General features: G+C 47.2%; 5 protein-coding genes across 5 annotated transcripts; 2 read left to right on the forward strand and 3 right to left on the reverse strand.

Moving 5' to 3' along the window:
* Positions 1–1607: 1607 nt before the first annotated feature.
* Positions 1608–2780, forward strand: LOC117859592 (wall-associated receptor kinase 3). The gene has a single exon (XM_034742732.2). It carries the CDS (start codon positions 1653–1655, stop codon positions 2778–2780), a length of 1128 nt encoding a protein of 375 aa, XP_034598623.1. The 5' UTR covers positions 1608–1652.
* Positions 2781–8667: 5887 nt separating this feature from the next.
* On the forward strand, positions 8668–12241 carry LOC117860386 (putative wall-associated receptor kinase-like 16). The gene is made up of 4 exons (XM_034743661.2): positions 8668–9431; positions 9687–10125; positions 10265–10420; positions 10489–12241. Exons 1-4 carry the CDS (start codon positions 8997–8999, stop codon positions 11661–11663), a joined length of 2205 nt encoding a protein of 734 aa, XP_034599552.1. The 5' UTR covers positions 8668–8996; the 3' UTR covers positions 11664–12241.
* Positions 12242–13663: 1422 nt separating this feature from the next.
* Positions 13664–17323, reverse strand: LOC117860975 (plant intracellular Ras-group-related LRR protein 4). Its single transcript, XM_034744422.2, has 3 exons — positions 15856–17323; positions 14586–15499; positions 13664–14481 (listed from the first exon to the last, which is right to left on the reverse strand). Exons 1-3 carry the CDS (start codon positions 16523–16525, stop codon positions 14338–14340), a joined length of 1728 nt encoding a protein of 575 aa, XP_034600313.1. The 5' UTR covers positions 16526–17323; the 3' UTR covers positions 13664–14337.
* A 1429-nt stretch (positions 17324–18752) lies between these two features.
* On the reverse strand, positions 18753–22237 carry LOC117860641 (uncharacterized). The gene is made up of 2 exons (XM_034744009.2): positions 21600–22237; positions 18753–19338 (listed from the first exon to the last, which is right to left on the reverse strand). Exons 1-2 carry the CDS (start codon positions 22050–22052, stop codon positions 19165–19167), a joined length of 627 nt encoding a protein of 208 aa, XP_034599900.1. The 5' UTR covers positions 22053–22237; the 3' UTR covers positions 18753–19164.
* Positions 22181–24480, reverse strand: LOC117860639 (pentatricopeptide repeat-containing protein At2g03880, mitochondrial). Its single transcript, XM_034744007.2, has one exon. It carries the CDS (start codon positions 24248–24250, stop codon positions 22325–22327), a length of 1926 nt encoding a protein of 641 aa, XP_034599898.1. The 5' UTR covers positions 24251–24480; the 3' UTR covers positions 22181–22324.
* Between the last annotated feature and the right edge of the window lie 5 nt (positions 24481–24485).

A 24485-nucleotide genomic window follows, 5' to 3' on the forward strand; every position in this document is an offset into this window, starting at 1 on the left:
TAATGAAAAAGGAGAGATGTTGATGTGGTGCCAACATTAGATCCACGTGGATTTCCATAGTTCCAAGTAGCAAAATGGAAAAGGAATACTATAAAGTCTCCGAGAGCTATAGGGCACGCATACGGATCGATCCTCGCGCGTCCTTCTAACGCACCAACTGTGACCCGATCAAGGAACGGAGTTCGCGGTCGAAAAAGAACGGGTCAGTCCATGCTTGAGTATCGCATGCGTTCACAAACCACAGTTAACTGATCAGGTCACTCCTGCTATATATGCCTACAACCACCGTCAGCAACCAGCAATTAATTGTGAGCAGCAACCTCGATCTGTACCATGGAGTTCTCACGGATTGTTCTCCTCTGCGTTGCGGTGGCCGCCGTGTGGGCGGTGCTCGCCGCCGCCGACGTCGTCGCGGCGCAACGGAGCCCCAGCTGTGCAACGAGGTGTGGCAACGTCGAGGTCCCGTACCCGTTCGGCTTGGACGAGGAGTGCGCAATCAACAGCGGCTTTCATCTCAACTGCTCGACTGCAGGCGGCACTACCACGCTGTTTCACAGCAACATGGAGGTGATCAAGATCTCTGTGCAGGCTAACAAGGCCTGGGTCAAGACTTTGATCTCGCGCCAGTGCTACAACCGATCCACCAAGCAGGTGGAGATATCCAACGAGAAGTCGCTGAACCTTACCGGCACGCCCTACGTGCTATCGGCAGACGATAACAAAGTCACCGTCATCGGGTGCAACAATCTTGCCTACATGCGAAGCAACGATGTAAGTAATCTTGATACTCCATAGTTCTCTAAACGATATCAACTAGCAGCTGGCTGGTATATGAAATCCTGAGTCGCCGTGCAACACTTGCAGTACATAATCGGATGCATGTCGACATGCAACGGTATAAGCCCCAAGAACGGCTCGTGTTCCGGTGCTGGGTGCTGCCAAATGAATCTCCCAAGGGGAGTCCGGAATCATCAAGGCTATTTCAACCCGTTATACAACACCACCGACAGGAAATGGAGGGCAACCCCTTGTAATTACATTGGTGTGATCGCAAATGAAGCCTTCAACTTCAGCACCACCTATCTCTCCTCGACAGCGTTCTATAACGCAACAGTGGGCTCAGAAAAAACAATTGTGATGGAATGGGCGATTACAAGGAATACATGTCAAGAAGCAATAGTCGATAAGAACACACCCTATGCGTGTGTTAGCAACCATAGCCATTGTATTACGAATGATGCGGGCTACGCCTGTAAGTGCTCCATTGGATATGAAGGCAACCCTTACATCGTCAACGGATGCACAGGTTCATCTTCATGTCCATTATTTTCCTTCAATTTTTCCTGCTCATGCAGACACAGTGGTCAAAGGACACATTTCAAGTTTTTAGCCAAGCAGCGATTCTTCAAAAGTAAAATAAGATTAACCTAGCATTTTGTGCAATTTCAGATATCGATGAGTGCCTAGACAATGTTACGTACCCATGTGCTGGAATTTGCAAAAATACACTGGGTAGTTTCACTTGTTCATGCCCACGAGGGAAAAGCATGAAGATTGGTGTTTGCGTGAAAGATCATATGCCAATTTGGATAGTGCCGGTTGTTGGTACAAGTCTTTTGCTTCTAGCACTTTGTCTTGGTGGACCCTTCATAATGCGTAAAATAAAACTACAGAAGGTCAAGAAGATGAAACAAAAGTTTTTCATTCAAAATCGTGGATTACTATTTCAGCAATTAATATCACACAACTCAGACATTGGTGAAAGAATGATAATTACATTAAGGGAGCTAGAGAAGGCCACAAACAATTTTGATAGAGCTCGAGTGGTTGGTGGTGGAGGGCATGGAGATGTGTTTAAAGGAATTCTAGATCTACATGTTGTGGCAATCAAGAAATCAAAAATAGTAGTACAAAGAGAAATTGATGAATTCATTAATGAAGTCGCTGTTCTTTCTCAAGTGAACCATAGAAATGTGGTGAAGCTCTTAGGATGTTGCCTTGAGACAGAAGTCCCCTTGCTAGTTTATGAGTTCATTTCAAATGGAACCCTTTATAATCATCTTCATGTTGATGGATCAATCTCACTGTTATGGGTTGATAGAATAAGGATTGCACTTGAAGTTGCTAGAGCTTTGTCCTATCTACATTCAGCTGCTTCTATGCCGATATTTCATAGAGATATTAAGTCATCGAATATACTTCTTGATGATAGTTTAACATCAAAAGTATCAGACTTTGGAGCTTCAAGGTACATTCCAATTGATCAAACAGGAGTAACTACTGTTGTTCAAGGAACACTGGGATACTTAGACCCTATGTATCATTACACAGGTCGACTAACGGACAAAAGTGATGTCTTTAGTTTTGGTGTTCTTCTCGTAGAATTGCTTACTAGAAAGAAACCATCCATCTATAGATCCAATGATGGTGACAATCTTGTTTCACATTTTGAGAAGATGCTTGCAACAAGCAACCTATTTGATATAATAGATCCTCAAGTCATGAAGGAGGAAGATGGAGACCTCCAAGAAGTGGCCACACTTGCAGCGAAATGTACTAAATTAAGAGGAGAAGACCGGCCTACAATGAGGGAAGTGGAGATGGAACTTGAGAACCTGGTAGTAAAGAAAAAACTTGTTCCATCTATTACAACACCAGGGAGAAATGATAAGGATGAAGATCAGGTTCAATACATGTCAGTGCAACCGGCAACTAACGAGTCAAGCAAACAATACACCACGGAAGAGGAAATACTATTATCAGCAAGTTACCCTCGATGAACTTGTGTACTCATGAACAATGATGAGCTTTCTTAGTTGTCTTCTTAATTATGTGATAAATACTGCATGAACTTTTCGGAAAACACGGCAGCCGAGTTCTTAATGCCAAAAAGGAGCGTGGGGGACCCCTGTGCCGACCTTCTAGGGCATAGTGCCGCCTCTAAGAGGTTGATGCACTTAGCAATAATGTTGCTGATGCGATCTAGCTCCGCGATCACGTTCGATCCTTGAGCAAAGTCAACAATGTGCCCTCTTATATTTTATACTGATCAATTGTTTTGTTTGGTACTTTATTTGTGCTTGGTGTTATAACAATCTCATACAAACTTGATGACGGAGCTGGTTAATGCTTTCATTTTGGATTTTTGTGCCGTAGGATTAGGTACGAAGACTTGTTTTTGTGAAGGTTTTAGAATTTATATGGGTGAAACTGCCTTTGTATATGTTCTAATTTGCCTTTGTGTATGTTTTAATTTGTTTACAGTGGTGAATTGGTCCTAGGCATTTTTTTATGTGTTGTGTGCTTCCTGGGTGGTTCACTTTGTTCTCTAGTTTGAAAGCAGGATTAGGAGTTAAACCTTGCCTGCCTTTTATCTTTCTACACTGCCGCGCAGGCGAAAGAAAAGAATGGAAAGCAACTTGCTTTCCCTAACCATTACAGTCCAAAAACAGTGTGTTGACGTTTTTTTTGCCAACACACGAACGCACACAATCGTGCGGCATGAGGAGGGGCTCGCTGCAGCACCTCGGCGCAGGCCGGTCTAACCGGTTACAGAGACCGGTCTGACCGGTTGTCGGGTAAGCGGACGGTAGACCTTTGAATGCTCGCTCGGGAAGGATCCTGTCGGGGGCAAGCGCATGTAGGGTTGCTCTAGGATCGTTAGGTCACCTAGAGCACCTCCGTATGCCATGAAGACAGAAGAAGAACATCACATGGGGTTGGAAAAGTTTGGGCAAAGAATAAAGGAAAAGATACAAAATAGTAGATTGGTTTTTGTCAATTGGGTTGGATGTCCTCAATCGGCCGAATCCCTTTATATTTATAAGGAGGGAAGGTCTTCCCCATGCAGGAGTCGAAACCTTAATACAAATCATGCTAAATTACAACTCCTACTCGGATTACACAGAGCCAGACCGGTCAGACCGGCCTAGGCAACCGGTCTAACTGGTTTGCCCGGGTGCAGATCTTGCAAAGGTCGTATCTCCCTCGTCCGAACTCCAAATTGAACGTTCTATATATGAATCTTGATCTACTCGACGAGATCTATGCAATGGTAGAGTCCAATCTTAATTTGGATCACTTTGATCCAACCAATCTAACCGGTGGGGTCAGCCGGTCTGACCTGTCTGCACGGGGTGCTGATCTTCCCGAGGGCATAACTCTCTCATATGAAATCCAAATCGGACGTTCCATATATGCATTTTGATCATCTCGATGAGATCTATGCCATGGTGAAATCCAATTTGCATTTTAGAAACTTTCCCCAAACTGATCTGACCGGTTGGGAGACGGGTTTAAACAGGTCTGACCAGATCTACCTAGACCTACCACTTTTGGGCGTCAACACATGCCCCCCTGTTTTCTAGCAAAGCTTGCGAGCTAGAAAATACTCTTCTGGTCCAAAAGTGCCTAAGGACGATGATGAACAATGCATCGATCGTATGATGGTCTTTTAAATTCTTTATGAACTCCAATGTAGCCGAAACAAAATCAAGTACAACATGTATGAAACTTCTATTTCGGCTTCTGAAATATCTAAGCATATCTGAAATCTTGATGTGGCCATGACAACCAACTATGGCTCCTTGGTAAATCATAAGCATAATATTGATAGTTATGAAATGAAAACTAAGGGTTATACCAAAACTATGGATTATAATCATGTATACCTGAATATGCATTCCATGGCATATGCAATTGACGGAATAAATGATGAAGACCAATGCGATGACCGTTTATGCTTCTTCGCTCTTAGTGACGAAGAATTCCTATTTTGATCATCTTCTAACCGATTGTTTCGCTTTTGCTCGGCCATCTTCTAATACTTATGCAATAACTCAGCAAAGCTTGGCTTTTTCTTCATCCCCTTACTTATTGGCTTGACACTTTCAGTTCTGCCAAAATTTCAAGACCGGTCAGACCGGTTTGGACACCGGTTAGACCGGTTCCTTCAGAACCAGTCACTTTGAGATCATCTTGCCCCCCCAGCCAAATCTAGTTGTTGTTCAGCTATTCTGTTTGAAATATGCTTATCATTGGGGACAACTTGATCAGCAAGACTAGCCGATGATTCTTCAATGTTTAGCTTTTCTATGTCTAATGTCAAGTCTGAATTTTGATTTAATCTACCATCCTTTTTGACACGATAGACTTGCTTGATCACTTACGCTTATTTTCTGTATAAACTGATTTTTTTGATCAAAATGATCATTATGTATGGGTGATGACTCACTGATTGTCGGCTCACTATGTGCAATATAATATGGATAAAAACATCTAGGAAGCGACGACATATACGAGTTACAATACCATGATGGATAAGAATAAGGCATATTAAAGTAAGCCTCCCACGGTACAGAGGTAGGTGATCCATGTGAACTAAACGAGATTGACGTAGGAAAATTATTCCAATGCCGATTACAATCATGGAACTTCTCTCTTGGAGAAGATTTTGAGTGTTTGGAATTTTTAGGCTGACTAGCATGTTTGATATCCTTTTGTTTTGAGGATTTAGCCGGAAGCTTCCGTGACTTCAGCTTTTCCTTTTGACACTTGCTACGGCCTTTGGATTCAACAGTTTTCCCATCTCGGGCTTCTTGGGTTTAACCATCTTTGATTTTAATTTATTTTGCGAAACTCCAGAAGAAGCGGTTCGATCAGTTTGCAAACCGATCAGACTGGTCTCGATAGAACCGGCACCTTTAGATTTGTTTTGTTACCCCCGAGGGTCGAAACACTAGATATAATCTCCATGCTCTTGCTAGGGGTTTTTGGGTCAACAACTTCAGCTTGAGACTGCTGACTTGTTTCTCGACCAACAACATCACAAGTTGGCAAATTTTTGTAAGGATCATTAATATCATCAGTCGGCTTTTCAATAGCTGATTTTTGACTAAGATGAATTGAATCTGAACTATCCTCTTTATCATTCATAGACTTGAGATAAAAATTCACAAAGTTGGATAGAGCATCAGATAGAGTACCCGAGGATTGCATCTCTTTCAATGTGTCGATAGTGGACGGCGGCTGCAACTCCTTTATCTTGACGACGCCTTGATTAGTTAGATGGTAACATGATAGAAGCAACTTTTCAGCAGCCAGATCGAATTCCTGCCAATATTTGATACGAAATTCTTTACATGACATCATGTTGCTAGGGGTTGATGGATCAGCCGTGACGGCCAGATTCTTGTTCCCCAGCGGAGTCGTCAAAATGTGTTGATGCTTTTTTGGACCAACACATGAACGCACATGACCGTGCGGCACGCGGAGGGGCTCACTGCAGCACCTCAGCGCAGGCCGATCTGACCGGTTACAGAGGCCGATCTGACCGGTTGTCGGGTAGGCCGACGGTAGACCTTTGAACGCTTGCCCGGGAAGGATCCTATCGAGGCAGGCGCACGTAGGGTTGCTCTAGAATCGACAGGCCACCTAGAGCGTCTCTTTATGCCATGGAGATAGAAGAAGAACAACACATGGGATTGGAAAAGTTTGTGCAAAGAATAAAGGAAAAGATACAAAATAGTAGATTGATTTTTGTCGATTGGGTTGGATGTCCTCAATTAGCCGAATCCCTTTATATTTATAAGAAGGAAAGGTCTTCCCCATACAGGAGTCGAAACCCTAATACAAATCATGCTAAATTACAACTCCTACTCGGATTACACAGAGCCAGACCGGTCAGACCGGGCTGGGCAACCGGTCTAACCGGTTTGCCAGGGTGCAGATCTTGCAAAGGTTGTATCTCCCTCGTCCGAACTTCAAATCAGACGTTCTATATATGAATCTTGATCTACTCGATGAGATATACACAATGGTGGAGTTCAATCTTCATTTGGAGCACTTTGATCCAACCGGTCTGACCGGTGGGGTCAGCCGGTTGTCTACACGGGGTGTTGATCTTCCTAAGGGCATAACTCTCTCATCTGAAGTCCAAATCAGATGTTCCATATATGCATTTCGATCGTATCGACGAGATCTACACCATGGTAAAGTTCAATTTTCATTTGGGGCACTTTGATCCAACTGGTCTGACCAGTGGGGTCAGCCGGTCTGACCTGTCTACACGGGGTGCTGATCTTCCCAAGGGCATTTTGATCGTCTCGACGAGATCTACGCCATGGTGAAGTCCAATTTGTATTTTAGAAACTTTCCCCAAACCGGTCTGACCGGTTGGAAGACCGGTCTAAATAGATCTGATCAGATCTACCTAGACCTGCCACTTTTGGGCGTCAACACAGTGTAATCGTGCAATCCGTCTAATTTACAGCCTCTCCGTAAATTAGCGGCGATCATTCAAAAATTCTAAAAAAATCATTCATTCCTTAATCAAGTTTTCGTGTAATCCAAGAAAGACATCTTGATCAGCTGCTCTCATGTTCATGTAAATCCCCCACCGCCCCCTGAATCACGTACCGAGCTTTTGTTATTGACAATCTCTTACCCTTAATTTTACATAGACACAAATATGATGAGTTGCATCGATAGATGTGGAGGCCGCGGCGGCGGCCAGCATATACACCAGGCCAGGACCAACATGAATACGGCGTTGCACAAGGCGGCGATCGACATGCCCGGCAGGAACGCCGACGGCCTAAATTAGCTCGACGATTGTTGATTTAATCACCCATTGTTGGTCTCGCCCGCCCGGCCTCAAGGTCCCATGATTCGAATAAACCACACATGGACACAAGGACAACACCTTTTGGATGTCGAGGGAAGTAAGGGTCTGTTTGTTTGAGCTGTAGCTTTTGAACTTTTCTGAAAAGTTGCTCTTAGTTTTTCTTTTTAAAAGCCAACACTGACTTTTAGAAGATGTGTTTAATTTTCTAAGCTCTAAAAATTAAAAAAGCTTATAAAACTGATCTTTCTAGCTTCATATATAAACTGAGCTTTTCTGAGCTTGCAGTTTTCCGAAAGTCACTCGACTAGTTCACTGTTTTTTTAATTTCTAGCTTTTCATACTGCAAAGTTTGACATCGTCGATGGTTATTTAAGGCCAATGCTCCTCTTCGTCTGTACCAATTCAACAAGCTGCCTCTGACCCACACGCACGGAGACGGAGGTTAAAAAGATCAACTTTTCTTTGCAAGCCGACGAGGCTTCCATTTCCAACTCTTCGCGTTAACACCATCAACGATCACTTTGCGGACATTTTTCCTACTAGTCTAAACAAATGATCCAAGTTCTTTACAGTAAAACTAAAGAATGAGTAATCCAAACGAAGGTGTCAAAAGGTACTGCCTTATCATCATTGAATGTTCTATACGACTGACCGTGGGGCATTACGTAGCTGATGACATAAGAAGGTTCCTTATGACAAAAATGCATGGCGCGCCTAGGCCCTTGTTTAGTTCATCCCTAAATCCCAACTTTAGCACTATACAAAAAGAAGATTTCCCATCACATCAAACTTGCGGTACATGCATGGAGTACTAAATGTAGATGAAATTAAAAACTAATTGCACAGTTTTGTTGTACTTTGCGAGACGAATTTTTTGAGCCTAATTAGTCAATATTTGGACAATAATTCACAAATACAAACGAAACGCTACAGGGTACTATAGTGCTGTCACAGTAATTTTGACACTCCAATTTTTAGCAGGGTAGGTTTCGACGACCGGTTCTGAACTCGGCTCTGACGACAAACCATAAGTCTCTGGGAGCTGCTACGATGTCCGTATACCGTATACGGAGTGACATCTCGCCTGCTTCTGACGCACCAACAATTTTGACCCTGACCCGAGGAGCGGAGCTCTTTCAGTTAAGTCACGAAAAAGAATGGGTCAGTCCGTAGTACTTGGCGTATCCCAGGACGGCAGGACCAGGAGTTCACAAATCACTAGTTAACAGGTTACCTGCCTATTAGCCTATATTATCCTGGCTACTATGCCCAGCGTCAACAAGACAACAACCAGAGAAGATCCCTCGCAAGTCGCAAGCACCCTGGGACACATATTTTGAGCAGCGAGCACTACCTCTCTGTAGTCCGCACCATGGAGTTCGCACAGCTTCTAATTCTCCTCTGCCTTTCGGTGGCCGTGTGGGTGCTCGCCGCCGGCGACGTCGCGGCGGCACGGAGCCCAGGCTGTGCAAACGTAGCGTGGTGCGGCGATGTCGAGGTCCCGTACCCGTATGGCTTGGAAAGACAGTGCGCGATCCACCGCGGCTTTCATCTCAACTGCTCGACTGTAGGCGGCGCCACCAAGCTGTTATGGAACAAGGTGGAGGTGACCAAGATCTCCGTGAAGGATAACAAGGCCTGGACGAAGACTTACATCTCGCGGCAGTGCTACAACCAGTCCACGAACAAGATGATATACAACAACGCGTGGATCAACCTAACCAACACCCCCTTCGTGGTATCGGCGGACGATAACAAAGTCACCGTCCTCGGGTGCAATAGTTTTGCCTACATACGAAGCAACGATGTAAGTAATCTTTTGATACTCCATGTATAGTTCTCTAGACGACGATATTAACTTACTCTTCCGTCCCAAATTATATATATATATCATTTTAACTTTTTTAAGCTTATTGTTTTTTATGTATCTAGATATGTGCATATATCTAGATGCAGAGCAAAATTTATGAATCTTAAAATGACAAAACGATCTAAAATTTGGGACGGAGGGAGTAGCAGCTAGTTGATATGAAAATCCTGTGTCGCTGTGCAACACTTACAGTACATATTCGGCTGCATGTCAACATGCGACGATACAAGCCCCAAGAACGGCTCATGTTCCGGTGCTGGGTGCTGCCATGCGAATCTCCAGAGAGGAGTCCGGTATTATAAGGGCTTTTTCAATATTTTGTACAACACCACCGACAAAAAATGGTGGACAACCCCTTGTAATTATGTTGGTGTGATCGCAAATGAAGCCTTCAACTTCAGCACCACCTACCTCAACTCGACAATGTTCTATGACATCGAGGGCTCACAGAAACCAACTGTGATGGAATGGGCGATTACACAGAATACATGTGAAGAAGCCAAAATCGACAAGAACACGCCCTATGCATGTGTTAGCAACCATAGCCATTGTATCATGAATGATGCGGGCTACGCCTGTAAGTGCTCCAGTGGATACGAAGGCAACCCTTACATCATCGGCAGATGCACAGGTTCATCTGATCATCTCCATGTCGATTATTTTCCTTCTCACGAAGACACAGTGCTCAAAGGACATATTTCAAGTTTTCAACCAAAGTTCTGCTTCACAATAAAAAAATAAGATTAACCTAACATTTTGTGAAATTTCAGATATCGATGAGTGCCTAGACAATGTTACTTACCCGTGTGCTGGAATTTGCAAAAATACACCGGGGAGTTTCACCTGTTCATGCCCACGAGGGAAAAGCATGATTGGTAGCGTTTGCGTGGAAGATAAGAAGTCAACCTGGATGGCACCAGTTGTTGGTAGGTTGCAACATTTGCACTATGTGTTTGACTTGTGATCCAAGTGCTAAGTTTGTATAATCATGTAGGTGCAAGCATTGGACTTGTGGTTCTTGTGGTTGCCATCACTTGTGCATACTCGATCCGAGAAAGACGAAAGCTACAATGCATTAAACAGAAGTATTTTCAACAACATGGTGGCCTACTGCTATTCCAGGAAATGAAGTCACAACAAGGAGTTCCATTCAAAATATTCTCTGAAGAAGAAGTGCAGGAAGCCACAAATAGGTTTGCAGAGCAACAAGTCATTGGCCATGGGGGCCATGGAAAAGTCTATAAGGGATTATTGAAGAGCAATGCAGAAGTAGCTGTGAAAAGATGCATGATAATTGATGAGCAACAAAAGAAAGAATTCGCTAAGGAGATGCTAATCCTATCCCAGATCAACCACAAGAATATCGTAAAGCTCCTCGGTTGTTGCTTGGAAGTTGAAGTCCCCATGCTGGTGTATGAGTTCATCCCAAATGGTACATTGTTCCATCTCATCCATGGCAACCATAGCGGACACATTTCCTTGGACACTCGTGTAAGGATTGCTCATGAGTCTGCAGAAGCCTTAGTTTACCTTCATTCCTGTGCATCTCCACCGATCATACATGGTGATGTCAAGTCCACCAACATCCTCTTGAATGGTGACTTCACAGCAAAAGTATCTGACTTCGGTGCATCGATTCTAGCACCAAGCGACGAGTCACAGTTTGTAACGCTGGTTCAAGGAACTTGTGGCTACCTTGACCCAGAATACATGCAAACTTGCCAATTAACAGATAAGAGTGATGTATACAGCTTTGGGGTTGTTCTCTTGGAGTTGCTCACACGCAAGAAGGCACTCAACCTCAAAGCATCTGAGCATGAGAAGAGCCTATCTGTGGTTTTTCTAGATGCAATGAAGGAGAACAAGCTAGAGGATATCCTAGATGATGAGATCAAGAATGACGAGAATGTGGAGATTCTTGAGGAGATTGCCGACTTAGCTAGGCAATGCTTGGAGATGTGTGGCGTGAATAGACCATCAATGAAGGAAGTTGCAGATAAGCTTGATAGGTTGAGGAAGGTCTTGCATCATCCATGGGCACATAAGGATCCTGAAGAGTTGGACAGCTTGCTTGGAGAGTTCATCTTCGGTCAACTCCGGGGTTATCAAGGTACAGAGAATTCCAGCATCACGGAGAGAGTTTCTATGGGTGTAGAATCAGGACGTTAAATTAGTCACTAGTCATATATTGATTCTGTTTAGATTGCGATTTGGAGATATAGAACTATCATATAGTATATATGGATCTTTTAGCAGCTACCTGCAGTAGCTGGCATCCAAATAAAGGCAAGGCTTGCAAGCTTCCGTGTGCTCTTATCCATGGAGACGTAGCTATCAAGAATAGTGACGAGCAGTGGCTGCTGTTTCCTGGATGGAATAAATCAAGATTGATTTGCCTGTTGCATGCTCTGCTGGGACCATGTTACTTCGGGTAATCACTAACTCGATCATGTGGAAAACTTGTATGCATTCAGATTATACCCCCGGCCCCAAATACCTTCAGATCAGGTGTTAAATTAAGATCTCTTTAGCTTGATATGTTTCCTGTATCGAAGGCTATTCGAATAAGGGCCCAACTCCTCGTGGCTCCAGCTCCTTATGACGTGCTACTGTTCATCTATTGTAGCGATACTGTTCACCTGAGCCATTTTTCTCTCTCCTCTCCCTCCCTCTCACAGCCACCGGAGGAGTTGTAGCTCATCCGGCTCCGGCTCCTACCCTGGACCTCCTGACATGCTACAGTGCAAGAGCCGAAGCCCCAAGGAGTCTGGCCAAACTAACCCTTAGATGTAAAGATAGCATATGATGTGTTACGTGTACATTCAAATTACATCAGTTTTGCACAAACACCATGTACTGCAATATAACTCACTACCTTCTGCTGATGAGAAACACAATGCTGCAGTTTGGCGCTTCCTCGTGGTTGGGTGGACCACACAACACCGCCCCCATTTGCAGGTCGTTCGTCCATCATCCTTGATTTGTTGTTGTCCATCCGCAATTCTGCATGCCAGGGCCCACAACACCACCACCAATTATCTAACTCCTTCCATTCCAAATTGCAGGCCGTTTTGATTTTTCTAGATTCATATATATTATTATGCAACTAGATATACACTATCTAGATGCATAATAATATCTCTGAATTAAAAAAGCCAAAACGATCTACAATTTGGAACGGAGGGAGTAACTGCATGCATCGATATCTTATCATGCCGTCCTTGATCTAGTTCTCCTATTTTCGTCTCAAAAGGTCTCATGTTCCCATTCCTATTTTGTATTGCATGTTACATGTTTGGTTACTACTTACTAAACCCTACAGATTTTATTCATGTAACTAGCCGAACATGTAGAATCCGGCCAGTTTCACCATACATTTCTGCATGATACACCCAGGATGATTGCCAGGATATGAGTTTGCTTAAATTACAAGTTCTATATCAGAATTTTATGAGTTTAATATGCCAGCAAATGAAGGGGGCCCACTGCCCGCCAGCTCCATGGCACTGTTGGCAGTCTGGCTCTGTCACAGATGATTAGTTATTGGATCCTGGAAGATGATCTAATCTGCAAATTATTCTGAACGTGACAATGCGGAGAAGTCAGCAGCCAGCAATAATGTTTGCATCACATCATGCTGGAGCATCGCCATGCAAGCCTTGGAAGCTTCCCATGATCCCAAATCTCCCCTTCTCCATGGAAACGCACGGAGACGGAGCTATCATGGATCAGTGTGCAGTAGTAGCTGGCATCCAAGCTCGCATGTTCTCCTCCATGGAGACAGAGCTATCATGCATGGCTTCCATCGTGGACAGCGATCAAAGCAGTAGCTGCTGCGCCCTGGAAGAAAGCATGATCAGGTGACCGGTTTTGCCGGTGGGCGGTGGCATGCTCGGGTGGGACCATGGGAGCGATCATTGATGTGGCAAACTGATGTGGAAATCGAGCCACTATAACTCATCACCATCTAGTTATCTGAAACCCAATGCTGAACAGGTTAACAAAAGAAAAAAACAACTTGCTTGGATCAAAAACAGTCAGATTGAATTTGCTGGTATACCAATGCTGGTATTGTTCAGGCTGCAAACAGATTCAGGAGTCTTTTGAATGCACCATGTTACAAGAGAGGAAAGAATCATACTACCAAATAGGAGTAACGAAACAGGACATGCAAAATGTTGTGTTTTCTGAATCTCTCCAGAAGGATTGTACACTTAAATAAGTTACAAGAAAACTGTTCAGAATGCATTGAACAGTAAGGATTACAAAAAGGAAATAAAGTTAGACCAGCATATCCGTAAGACTTTGACTGTACTAATTCTCAATCCAACCATCTGGTATCTTGCGGATCTTGGTCCTATCTTCGAAACTTTAAAAGAACACATTGTCAAAGAAAGAAAGAAAGAAAAATGCTCTCCAAAAGCAAATTCTATAAAAAAACAAAGTCTTAGTTTCAGTGGATGCATGTATATTTTTCATATTGACAAGTTGCGCGGCAGGCTAACGAAATTCAGCAGCCTTGTTCTCTTTACTCAGCTGCACTCGGCCATAAAAAAGGCCGAGTGACTACACAACTTCTGGATTCTTTAGCTGAAGTAGGGATCTTCCGGGGGTTATTCGAAGTTGAGTTGGCCTGGCGGAAAGGAGAGTGAGCAGGTTTATGAAACCTGACCATTTTGGTTTGACAGAAGACAGCTGCAGCATTGTTGAAGGGAAAGCTCTGGGCATCACATCTTGTTGACCCATACTCACAATGGTAGCAATCGAAGAGGATGCACCCATTTGTACTTCTGCAGAAGTGAGGGATGAAAATAACAGTTTATGTCGCCAATCTCCAAATAAATCATGATGCAGTGTCTATCCGGTCGTGCTTTCTTTTGTTAGGCCTGGAGAAAAAGCAGAACTGAGCCCAAGTCTTCTTTGTCTTCGTCGGTTGTGACCTTGTGGCTCTCTTGGCAACATGTTCAGTCATGTATTGAACAGCAGCCTACAAAATATGACAAAAAGGAAAAGAAAATGCCAATGAACAAACTCTGACAGTCTGGCAAATGGCCGCTAATATATAGTTCAAGAAAAGCAAGTAAAAATCACCTGAGCTCCCTTTAAAGCTACATCTCTTGGTGGCACTTGTAGAGGGTTCTCTTCTGCGCGGAGAACACGGAGACGCTGCAGATTTCCAAAAGAATCTGGAAACACCCTAATCTGATTATTGCTTATATCCAACTCTTCCAGCATCTCAAGGTTGCCAATGGAACGAGGCAAGTATTGCAGGTCAGCGAAATTGTTCCCGACATTCAGTTTAACAAGAGAAGTAACAAAGCAGAAGTTCTCAGGAATAGACTCGAGCTCATTGAAACTTGCATCAAGCTCCTTCAGCTTTGTGAGAGATGCCATTGTTGTTGGGAGCCCCCTGATACTGTTGTACCGCACAGAGAGTATCTCCAGAGACTCTAGCTTTCCAACAGCCTCTGGGAGGGCCTTGAGGTGATTATAGCCTGCCCGCAATTCTACCAGTGAAACACACTGACCAATAGTGTATGGCAGCTCATCAAGGTTGTTTGTCTCGACGATTAACTTCTTCAGACGTGCAAGGCTCCCTATTGAATCAGGGAGTGAGGTAAGATGGTTCACACTCACATCAAGCTCCTCAAGCTTTACCAGCCTGCCAAGAGTAGAGGGCAATGATGCAAGCTGATTACCCCTCAGGTCGAGATATATCAAATTGCAGAGATCCCCAATCGACTCCGGGAGCTGAGCAATTCGATTGGAATGAAGGTCCAGCTTGGCCAAAGAAGAAAGTCTCCCAATAGCATCTGGCAAAGCCAAGATCCGATTCTCCGAAATATCAAGGGTAACAAGCCCAGTGAGCTTTCCAATTGAATCAGGCAGCCATTCAATCTGGTTCATGAGTTTGCCTTGGAGGTTGAGATCACGAGAGCCTTTCTTTGCAGCAACTTCAATCATGCTAGCTAGCTTAATGAGGGTCAATTTCTCATCGTTGTCTCCTGCAAAAGCAAAGAATCAATCAATACGCACATACTTCCAAGGGTCATTCGGTTATCCACCCAAATTATGGATAGTTGATAGCTAAGGAGCTTCCTTTTTGTCGTAAACCCAAATTATGGACTAGTTGATAGCTAAAGAACTTCCACTTTGTCGTAAACGCATAATAACGTACAACGGAACAATGCATATGCTTCCAATTTAACTCAATAAAACTATAAATGCTAACGTGTACGATGGAAAAATAACTCTAAATGCTAACAGTTTCCATTGCAGTACATCTAAGCACTCCACTGAATCACAAATTTGGTAATAAAACAGAGCAAGAAAGGATGGGAGCAAGGTAGGATGGGCTCACCGTAACCGCCATCCCCTCGAGCTGCCACTGAGTTTGCTGCAACAGCTCCTCGTGGCATATGAGAGCTCGCTGCCACAACCCCGTCATCCCATACTGCGGCCTTGGCCTTCTTGACGTAGCTGTCATCCATGGAGACGCGCCCCGTGCCCGTTGCCGTCCTCGCCGCACTGAACCCATTAGTGCCCGTCGAAGAGTAGCGGTCGGCGTTGCTGCCCGCAGCCACCGCCGCCGACGACAACGCGGAGGACGAGGCCGCGCTCGCAGCTGCCGCGGACGCAGTGATGCGCGGCGCGGCGCGGGTGGAGGTGGAGCTGGATGGCACGCACTGCGACGCGCGCTGGATGAGGTCGTCGAAGAGCGCGTGGAGCGCGTCGAGCTCGATGAGCCGCGTGGCGTCGCGCTTCTGCTCCCGGCAGTGGAAGGCGGCGAGAGCGCGGTGCATCTCGAGGGCGACGCCGAAGAGCTCGTCGGGCACGGCGGGCGGCCTGCGCAGGTGCGATACGGCGTCGAGGCGCGCCCGCTCCTCCCGGTCCGCGGCGCGCGCCAGCGCCTCCGCGGCCTCCACCTCCTCCAGCGACGGGCGCGGCGGCAGCGAGCGGTGCAGCCGCATGACCTCCCCCACCACCCCATCCACCGACCCGAAGGCCGCCGCATCCACCACGGTCCCCATTCCTCGACGACCCTTCCTGCTCCTCTGCCTCCCTCCCTCTCGCTCCGCCGCTCAACAGCTCAGGAACCCAGATCTCCACTCCTATCCACTCCTCTCACTCCCTCCCTCTCCGCGCCACGGGATCCCCGGCTCCTCCTTTATGTACGCCTCGGCGGCCGGCCCTCGCCGCTGCGCTTTCTCGCCCCCATCGTCGCCATCGCCAACCGCTCGTCACGTGCCGCTCGTGGCCCGCGGCCACCCTCCTCGGATGCCTTCCGGTTCCGGATAAGAACCAGAACCACCACAGCACAGGTGTGCGACGCCGGATCAAAAGCTCGGCGCCCGACCGCGAAAAAAGGAGACAGCTTTTTCCGCGGCGCCGGTGGCCCGATCCAAGACCGCGAGGTGGACGGCTCCCAGACGGAAATCTGGAACGGACGAACCAGAGGATGAAGAATTACCACTCGCGCGCGCGAGGAACACAACGAATTGCCGGTTCCGGTGGGTGGCGAGATTGGGGAATTGGGCTCTGCCCCTCTCTGTCTCTCTCCTCGCGCTCACCGAGGTTTGGGCAATGTGCAGTGGCCGTGGGTGGCTCTTGGTGCGCGCCTGCCCCTGGTTTCTGGGGGGCGGTTCTTGGGATGGGGAAATGGGAAATGAATTGGTACAGCTCGGGTCGGCAGGGCTCGAGTCACGTAGAAATGGAGCGAGCTGAGCCAGCGGATGAGAGGGAGAGTGACAGGGTGTCCTATCGGCTACCGCCTTGGGATGCCGATCGCCTCAGCTCCTCCATTCGGGGGTCGGGGTGAGTGAATCTTGTTTTCTTCGCAAGGAATAATGGGTGAACGAAAGTGAAAAAGATTTTGTTCTGGATGATGATGATGGGATGGATAGGGTAGCCCTGTGGATTTGGTGGCATCTCTATCTAAGGTTTCGGATGCCATTACAGAGTGATCATTCCCACGTTGTTTAAAACTTCGTCCAAGGGACAAGACAAGATACCAATACCACCTTGATGCGAGTTCGCTTCACTAGCCAGTGGTTAACTATCAAGGTAATAAAAAGTGGAGGAGTGATTAGTGACGCCTCCTCCCAGGTCGCGAGGGAATCTCTCGGTAACCTCACATTCTTCCTGGCAGCATAGAAGCTCGACGGAAACCAAGGTTTTTTAACCTTGCCAATTCCATATGAAGCTTTTTTCCCCACTGTAATAGTAACTTCTGGGGGTAATTTCCACTTCAATAATAAACAATCATTGATGACCCTATCATGATCCACCACTAGAGGGAGGCATCTCTCCCCACTCTCCTGTTCTGGCAAAGGCGAATGATGAGCGGCGGATGAGCTCGCACCGCATCGGGAGGGGCGGCCGGGCCACGTGCGCGCGGAAGCCGCCTCGAACCGCCGCTGCACGCAAACGCAACACCGCAAGTCCGCAACGGCTCGCTTCCGAACGCCTCCTCCCTGTCCCCGTGGGCGCGGGCGCGAGCTTGCCGGCGACGGCGGCAGCCGCGCATGGGCCACCGCCACCGCTGTCCAGCACGTCGGCGGAGTGGGGCTGCACGAGCAGGTGGGTTCGCTGGCCTGGCTGGGGCTTGGAACGAATGATGCAGACCACTTGCTGGTCAGCTGGTGTCACCGAAGGTTCCCGGGGTTCCGCCGCTTACGCATGGGCCCAGCTGAGCGTCAGGGCCCACTCGGCCAATCCTAGCTGTGGCTGGGTGCGCGCGTCAGGCGTCACATGGCGTCCAACCGCAGGCAGGGAGATCCCTTCGCTGCGCTGTTCCGTTCCGTTCCGTTCGTCTCCATTCTCTGATTCTGATCGCCACAGGCGTTCCGTTCGACGGAGGACGCAGCACTGCACTGCAGCAGCCCGACGGATCTGAGGACACGTGGCCGTCGCGTCGCGTCCGGATGCTTTTCGCATGACAGTCCGACGAATATTGTTACTGCTGATTGGTGATTTCTGCGGTGGATCGGGGGCCAACGGATTGGGTAGGGCCAGCCGGATGGTTGAGGCGAGCACATCACACGCTTGAATAACACACGGCTGTGGCTTTTCAGGTAACGGTCGTTGTCAGGGGCAGGGAGGGAGCTCGTAATCGTAAACTACAGTAGCCATTCAGACAGAGGTCCCGTCCCGATCGCAACGCCCCGTCCTGGAAAAAACTACAGCGCCAAAGATGAAAGTTCAGTCCGTTTTCACATCCAATCTGGAGGAGGCATGTGCAGACACAAGAAAGATAAAGACCACTACAGTACAGGTACAGGATTTTATCTTCAAGACGGGATCAAAGTTGGCACTCAGCTTAAGGGTGAAAAAGAGAGGGTTATCAATTCAGAGATTCGTGCTACAGTGACCCAGGACGCTTGATTTGGCCTGCACTGGACCGCATCATGTTCAGGTTGCCTTTGGTTCAATGATCCTATCAATTAGGAACAGGAGGGATGCAGTGAGAACTGAGTACCGGCTGGTACCAACCAACCAGGCCATCCCAGACGAGAAGGATTCCTTCCCGTTACTCGTTCAGGGACATCTCCGAATTTCTCGTACAGTTCCAGTTTGTAAATAAGATGCTACGGCTTCAAATTGGTTCCAGCGAGCGTAGTACTATCAGTAGTGACTAGTTCAGTAGTGTCGTCCTAGCTCAGCTCGGCTCTCATTTCTTTGCCTTGGAGAACCGGAGGCACCTGTACTTCTCGCCGCTGACTGTGATCTCCAGGGCTCCATCTTGGTTGTCCTGGTTCGAGGCCGTTCCCATGAGGACGCTCTTCTCTTTCTCCAGGTTCTCCCTCTCGATCTTCAGCCTTGCTTCTTGCCGCACGATTTCAGCCTGCCCAAAACAAAGGCGCAGCGTGTCAAATTACAGGTCCTGAAGGTAGTGTAAAGCGCAAACCATTGTGAGCTGCAAAGAAATCTTGAAGGCAGTGAAAAGTTGGATGTTGGAACTCAGAGGATCCTTCAGCTCACCTATGAGACTACCATGACATACAATACAATAGATAAAATGTTTACTTGACAACCCACTACTTGGATCAATTGCTTTATTTCTCTCTCAAAAAATTTGCTTTATTTCTTAGTCTTCACTTTACCTAAAAGATAAATTTAGGTAAGATATTGTTGTGTCGAAGAAGCGAGCAATTTGACTAAAGTCTAGGATAAAGAGCTCCACTGTGTGATCAAACAACTCAGTGTCGATTGCGATGCTTTCATCATGAGTGTTGCTATCTGTTCTTTGCATGATAGGAGTAACTCACTGTCATCATGACTTCAATAGATTATATTCATCTTCCAGATATAAATGTGATCTGTTGACGATTATGACACCCATCTTGCTCATTTGGTTGCTGCTTATCCTATTTGTATCCTAATGTAGTTTGTTGACCAGAATTTGACAGCATATGATGCTTGCAATCAGGGTACATGATGGGAGGGGTTTCATTGTGGCCACACCAGAAAGGTGCCTCCATTGATAATGATCTGGCCACCAAGATGCAGGACGTCAACCTAAAAGGTACAGCAGAATTATATAGCCTGAGCTGATGAAAATTGAAAAGTAGCTCCTTTAGCACTGAGGTTTCCAAGATTGCAGCACGCACTACGCAGCAACAACCTTATATGCTGGAAACAGAGCATCATCACATCACTATGGGTGTAGGGACTCTCTACCCAGACCAAGATTGGTGTATCCCTATTCCCTAGTAGGGCCCAAACATTCATCTCTATGGATTTAAAACCCATCCGCCAATCCAATCTATCCAAGAAACGGAAGAACCTCTTCCAAGTTCAGGCCCACTCCTACTGCTATCCATGTGGGAGTTGTTTCCACTATCTCATAATACAGGTCACTTTCCCGTCTAGTGTATTTTTCAGTCCCATTAATGGCCGAACAGCCCAACCGTTAGGACAACCTACAGCCCCAGGTGGCAAAGAGCCATCATGGAGGGCCAAACCTTCAGATGATGCAGACTCTTGGGGGAAGATCCCGCTCTCATCACTCTTCTGTGGCATCCCTTTCCATTGGTATCATTGACCATCAGATCACTAAGGCTGACTTCCATCTATGCTCAATGGGTGAGTCTTGCAGTCAAATTTTCCTATTGCCTCAATCGAATCCTAGGAAATTATGGAAAAAAGCTACATATTCATATTGTTCATGGGTTGAGAAACAGCAGTTAGACTCTAGGGGGTCAATTTTCCCCTTGTCCCTCAGTATATTGTAACCAGAACCATGTTTAATGCATCTTTTTTTTATAAAAATAATGTAATTATGTTACCTTGATCTGTGCTCATAATATGTATTCTTATAAACTGTAAGTCAATAGTGTTAATATACACCCAATTCATTCTTTTCCTTAGAAGAATCTCTCTAACTACACCTGGCCTATCACCCCTGTATGGTTTACCAGCCCACCATAGCACGGTACAGCACTTGCACTGTCACATAATACAAAGTAGACGTCAGTAGGTTTGCATGTAAAAGCTACTACTATACATTGGAGAGAAAACAATGAGCTGTCCTCCTTAACAAGTCAATGGATATTTAATATGACGTTCTCTCCAAGTCAGTTATATGAGTTGCGACTACTTGATGCGCAGGGCTTGTGCTTCCCAGGCATCTTTTATATTTATATATTCCTATCTTCACATGACCTATCACCTTACTATGGTTTCCATGTTCTCCACGGAACAGAAAGAGACAAGCTTTATTCCCCTGGCTGCCTTCATGACCGCTACAGTGAAAGGCAAGGAATAATCTCTTACAATGTACTTGTTCAGCATCAGAGGAAACTGAAGGGTATTAACTCAACTCATCAAGAAACTGTGCAGTGCAGATGCACGTTCGGTGTATCTACCCATCTCAATCCTTTTCCAACAATCATTGAAAAATGCACTGACGATCAGATCATCAATTTACGGCTCATAAATCTCAAGTAACAAATCGAAGCGGTTTCAGCATCAATATCTTCCGTGTTCGTGATCACAAAACAGATGGCACAGTAAAAGATGCTGGCCATGAGCCCAAGACGAGATGATGGGGATGAGCAGAGAATGGGGATGGAGCAGGAGTGAAGGGGGGTTGGGACTCGGTACCTCGCGGCGGGAGAGCTCAGCCTTCCACGCGGCCTCCCGCTCGGCGACCTCGCGCTCGCGCTCCGCGATGTAGCTCTGCATCTCCCGCTCCTTCATGATGCGGTCCTGGATGTCCGCGTCCAGCGCCTCCTTGAGCTCCTTCACGAACTTGTCCACCACCGCCTTTATCCGCACCGACATCTCGCCGCCGCCGCGCCCCACGAACACCACAACCACCGGCAAAGGACACCGCCCCGCTCCTCCTCTGCGCTCTTGATACCGGCGCCGTGTCACGGGCAGCCTCCACGCGCCGTGGCTGCTGGGGCTCGGTGTGGAGGACCGAGGACGGCGGAAACCGGCGGAAACCTTTGCGTCGTTTGTTTTCGGGGCGTTTGCGGCGCCTGTTGCGATGCTGCGTAGATGATGTGGTGGACCAGGTAGAAGGGTGGCCCAGTGGGCCCTTTCATGGGCCATGACTTCTGTTTGCTATCTTTAGCTTCATTTTTTTTTTTACTTTTTGTTTAATCTCCTTTACCTTTGCTCTTTTTGACCAGAAACATTCTTTTGATACTCATCTTTCAATAAACAGAAAATCTAGACAATTCTGGCCAACAGTGAACAAAGAGTGACATTCCTGCATCCACTTTCACAAGGATCAAAGAACGCTTGCATAGCTGTAGTTGTCGCCAGTAACCACTAACCTCATAAAGTGAGGCCAATTAGGATTAGGAACACCATATACCTGGCTACCAGTAGTCACCACAGGAGCAAGTTCCATCCTGGAAATGGTGGAACCGAACAGGGTCTCTGATGATGATCACCTTGCCTTCGCTCTTGGAGACGAGCTTTGCAAACGCATGGCAGTCACCGCAGATCCTCAGGTTCTTCATGATTCTGATAGGTTTCCCTTCCATAGCATGCATAGTTCCAAATGCTATCGCCAGCTTCTCACTGTGATATTTCAGCAGATCTTCCTTCTGCTCGATTGCGAGATCCTGCAGCACAAATTCTGTCTGTGGAACATAACCCAGTGCGCTGATCCTCCCGATCAACCGGTTCAGCTCCTGAACTATGGAATCCGAGATTGGGTGTGATAAGTCACCAGCAATGAACACATGGACCTGTTTTTCCAGCTCAATCCAGCTTCGCCCTGGTTCTTTCTTCATACCTCGGTCTCTCATCGCTTTCCATGGCTTCTCAGCATCCGTCCACTGCTGCAGATCTGCATATGTGTTTGACAACAATACACGAGCACCTTGGTCATCAGGCTCCAGTTTAAGTATTTCTCTGGCTGCATATGCTGCAAGATTGGCATTTTTATGCATCCTGCAAGCGCCTAGGAGAGTCCTCCAAATGACCGAGTCTGCATCAAGGCTCATCTCATGGATGAATTCCACGGCCTCATCAAGCTTCCCTGCTCGACCAAGGAGATCGACCATGCAGTTGTGGTGTTCTCTCTCAGGTCGAATGCCAAAGAGCTTCTCCATAGACTTAAAGTAGTACCAACCATCTTCCACTAGACCAGCATGACTGCAGGCAAAGAGAACTCCAACCAACGTTATGCGGTTTGGTGCCACCCCTTCAGATTTCATCAAGTCGAAAACCCTCAACGCCTCGGTGCTTCTCCCATTCTGCGCCAAACCAGAGATCATGGTGCTCCATGAGATTACATCCCTCTGCGGCATCCTGCGGAACAAGGCACCCGCATCCTGCAAACTCCCGCACTTGCAGTACATGTCGAGAAGCGCATTGTGCAGAATCAAATCCTTCTGATACTTGATCACATGAGCATGCACCTGCCTCCCCACTTCAAGCATGACCATCCCAGTGCACGCCCTTAGGACACTCGTCAAGGTGCCCTGATTTGCCGAGAATCCAGCATCCTTCATCCTCACAAACAGCTCTATCGCCCCAGCACCATCTCCGCTCTGTGCGAACCCTGCGATGATTGAATTCCACACGACCAAATCCCCAGTCACCATCTCATCGAAGACACCGCGCCCGCCATCCAAATCCCCAAGCTTCATGTACGCGTCGATCAATGAGCTCCGCACGAACACGTCCGAATCCAGCCCAACTTTAACAGTGCTAGCGTGCATGGCCGCGAGCACTCCCGGCGTGCCACACGCGCCGAGGACACTAGAGAATGTGTAGGCGTTGGGAGCGACCCCGTCCCTCCGCATGGCTACCAGGAATCTCAGCGCCTCCTCCTTCCTCCCGTCGGCGTTGGCCAGCGCCGCCACGACCGTCGTCCAGGTGACGACGTTCCTCTCCGGCATCCCGTCGAACAGCATGAGCGCGTCGTCGAGCAGGCCGAACTTGGCGTACATCGACACGAGCGAGTTGGAGACGAAGAGGCCGCCGCCGCCACCGTGCGGCAGCGCTCCATAGGCGGCGACGTGGCGGTGGATGAGCCGGCCGTCGCTTGCCGTCCCGTGGCGCACGCAGAGCTTGACGAGGCGGGTGAGGGAGACGGGGTCCGCGCGGAGCCCCACCGAGGCGAGGTCAGGGAGCAGTGCGAGCGCGGTGGCGAAGGGCCCCTCGACACAGAGGCGGGAGAATGTGGCGAGGAGAGGGTGCGGGTGCGAGTGCGGTTGTGTGTGGAGGCGGCGGCTGCTCCGGCGAGTGCCGGCAAGGCGGTTGCGAAGGAGGCGTTTGAACAGGGAGTTCATCAGATGCAGACAGCAGAACGCAGGTGAGGCGAGTCGAGGCGGCTAGGCTATAAAGCCCACTGCCCACCTGAAGGGCTGAAGCTGAACCGTAGGAATTCTGCAGGAGACAGTTGGAGAAAATTTTCTTGTTTGAATAACCACAAATTATGCTTCAAAACTCAATCTCAAGTAGAAGAATTTCTGCAAATTTTGTGTTTGGTTATTCCAATAGCCTGTGAATTGCATCTCAAATAGA

This window comes from Setaria viridis, chromosome 6, assembly GCF_005286985.2.
Source record: "Setaria viridis chromosome 6, Setaria_viridis_v4.0, whole genome shotgun sequence".
NCBI classification, from domain to species: domain Eukaryota; kingdom Viridiplantae; phylum Streptophyta; class Magnoliopsida; order Poales; family Poaceae; genus Setaria; species Setaria viridis.

Excerpts from the sequence above, each read along its gene's own strand:
- LOC117859592 (XM_034742732.2), top strand. The coding sequence starts at position 1,653 with ATGCGTAAAATAAAACTACAGAAGGTCAAGAAGATGAAACAAAAGTTT.
- LOC117860386 (XM_034743661.2), top strand. The coding sequence starts at position 8,997 with ATGGAGTTCGCACAGCTTCTAATTCTCCTCTGCCTTTCGGTGGCCGTG. Across the intron at positions 10,126-10,264 it reads CATCATCGGCAGATGCACAG|ATATCGATGAGTGCCTAGAC; the intron begins GTTCATCTGATC and ends GTGAAATTTCAG. Across the intron at positions 10,421-10,488 it reads CTGGATGGCACCAGTTGTTG|GTGCAAGCATTGGACTTGTG; the intron begins GTAGGTTGCAAC and ends ATAATCATGTAG.
- LOC117860975 (XM_034744422.2), bottom strand. The coding sequence starts at position 16,525 with ATGGGGACCGTGGTGGATGCGGCGGCCTTCGGGTCGGTGGATGGGGTG. Across the intron at positions 15,500-15,855 it reads TCGAGGGGATGGCGGTTACG|GAGACAACGATGAGAAATTG; the intron begins GTGAGCCCATCC and ends TTGCTTTTGCAG. Across the intron at positions 14,482-14,585 it reads TAGCTTTAAAGGGAGCTCAG|GCTGCTGTTCAATACATGAC; the intron begins GTGATTTTTACT and ends CATATTTTGTAG.
- LOC117860641 (XM_034744009.2), bottom strand. The coding sequence starts at position 22,052 with ATGGCCCATGAAAGGGCCCACTGGGCCACCCTTCTACCTGGTCCACCA. Across the intron at positions 19,339-21,599 it reads CTGAGCTCTCCCGCCGCGAG|GCTGAAATCGTGCGGCAAGA; the intron begins GTACCGAGTCCC and ends TGTTTTGGGCAG.
- LOC117860639 (XM_034744007.2), bottom strand. The coding sequence starts at position 24,250 with ATGAACTCCCTGTTCAAACGCCTCCTTCGCAACCGCCTTGCCGGCACT.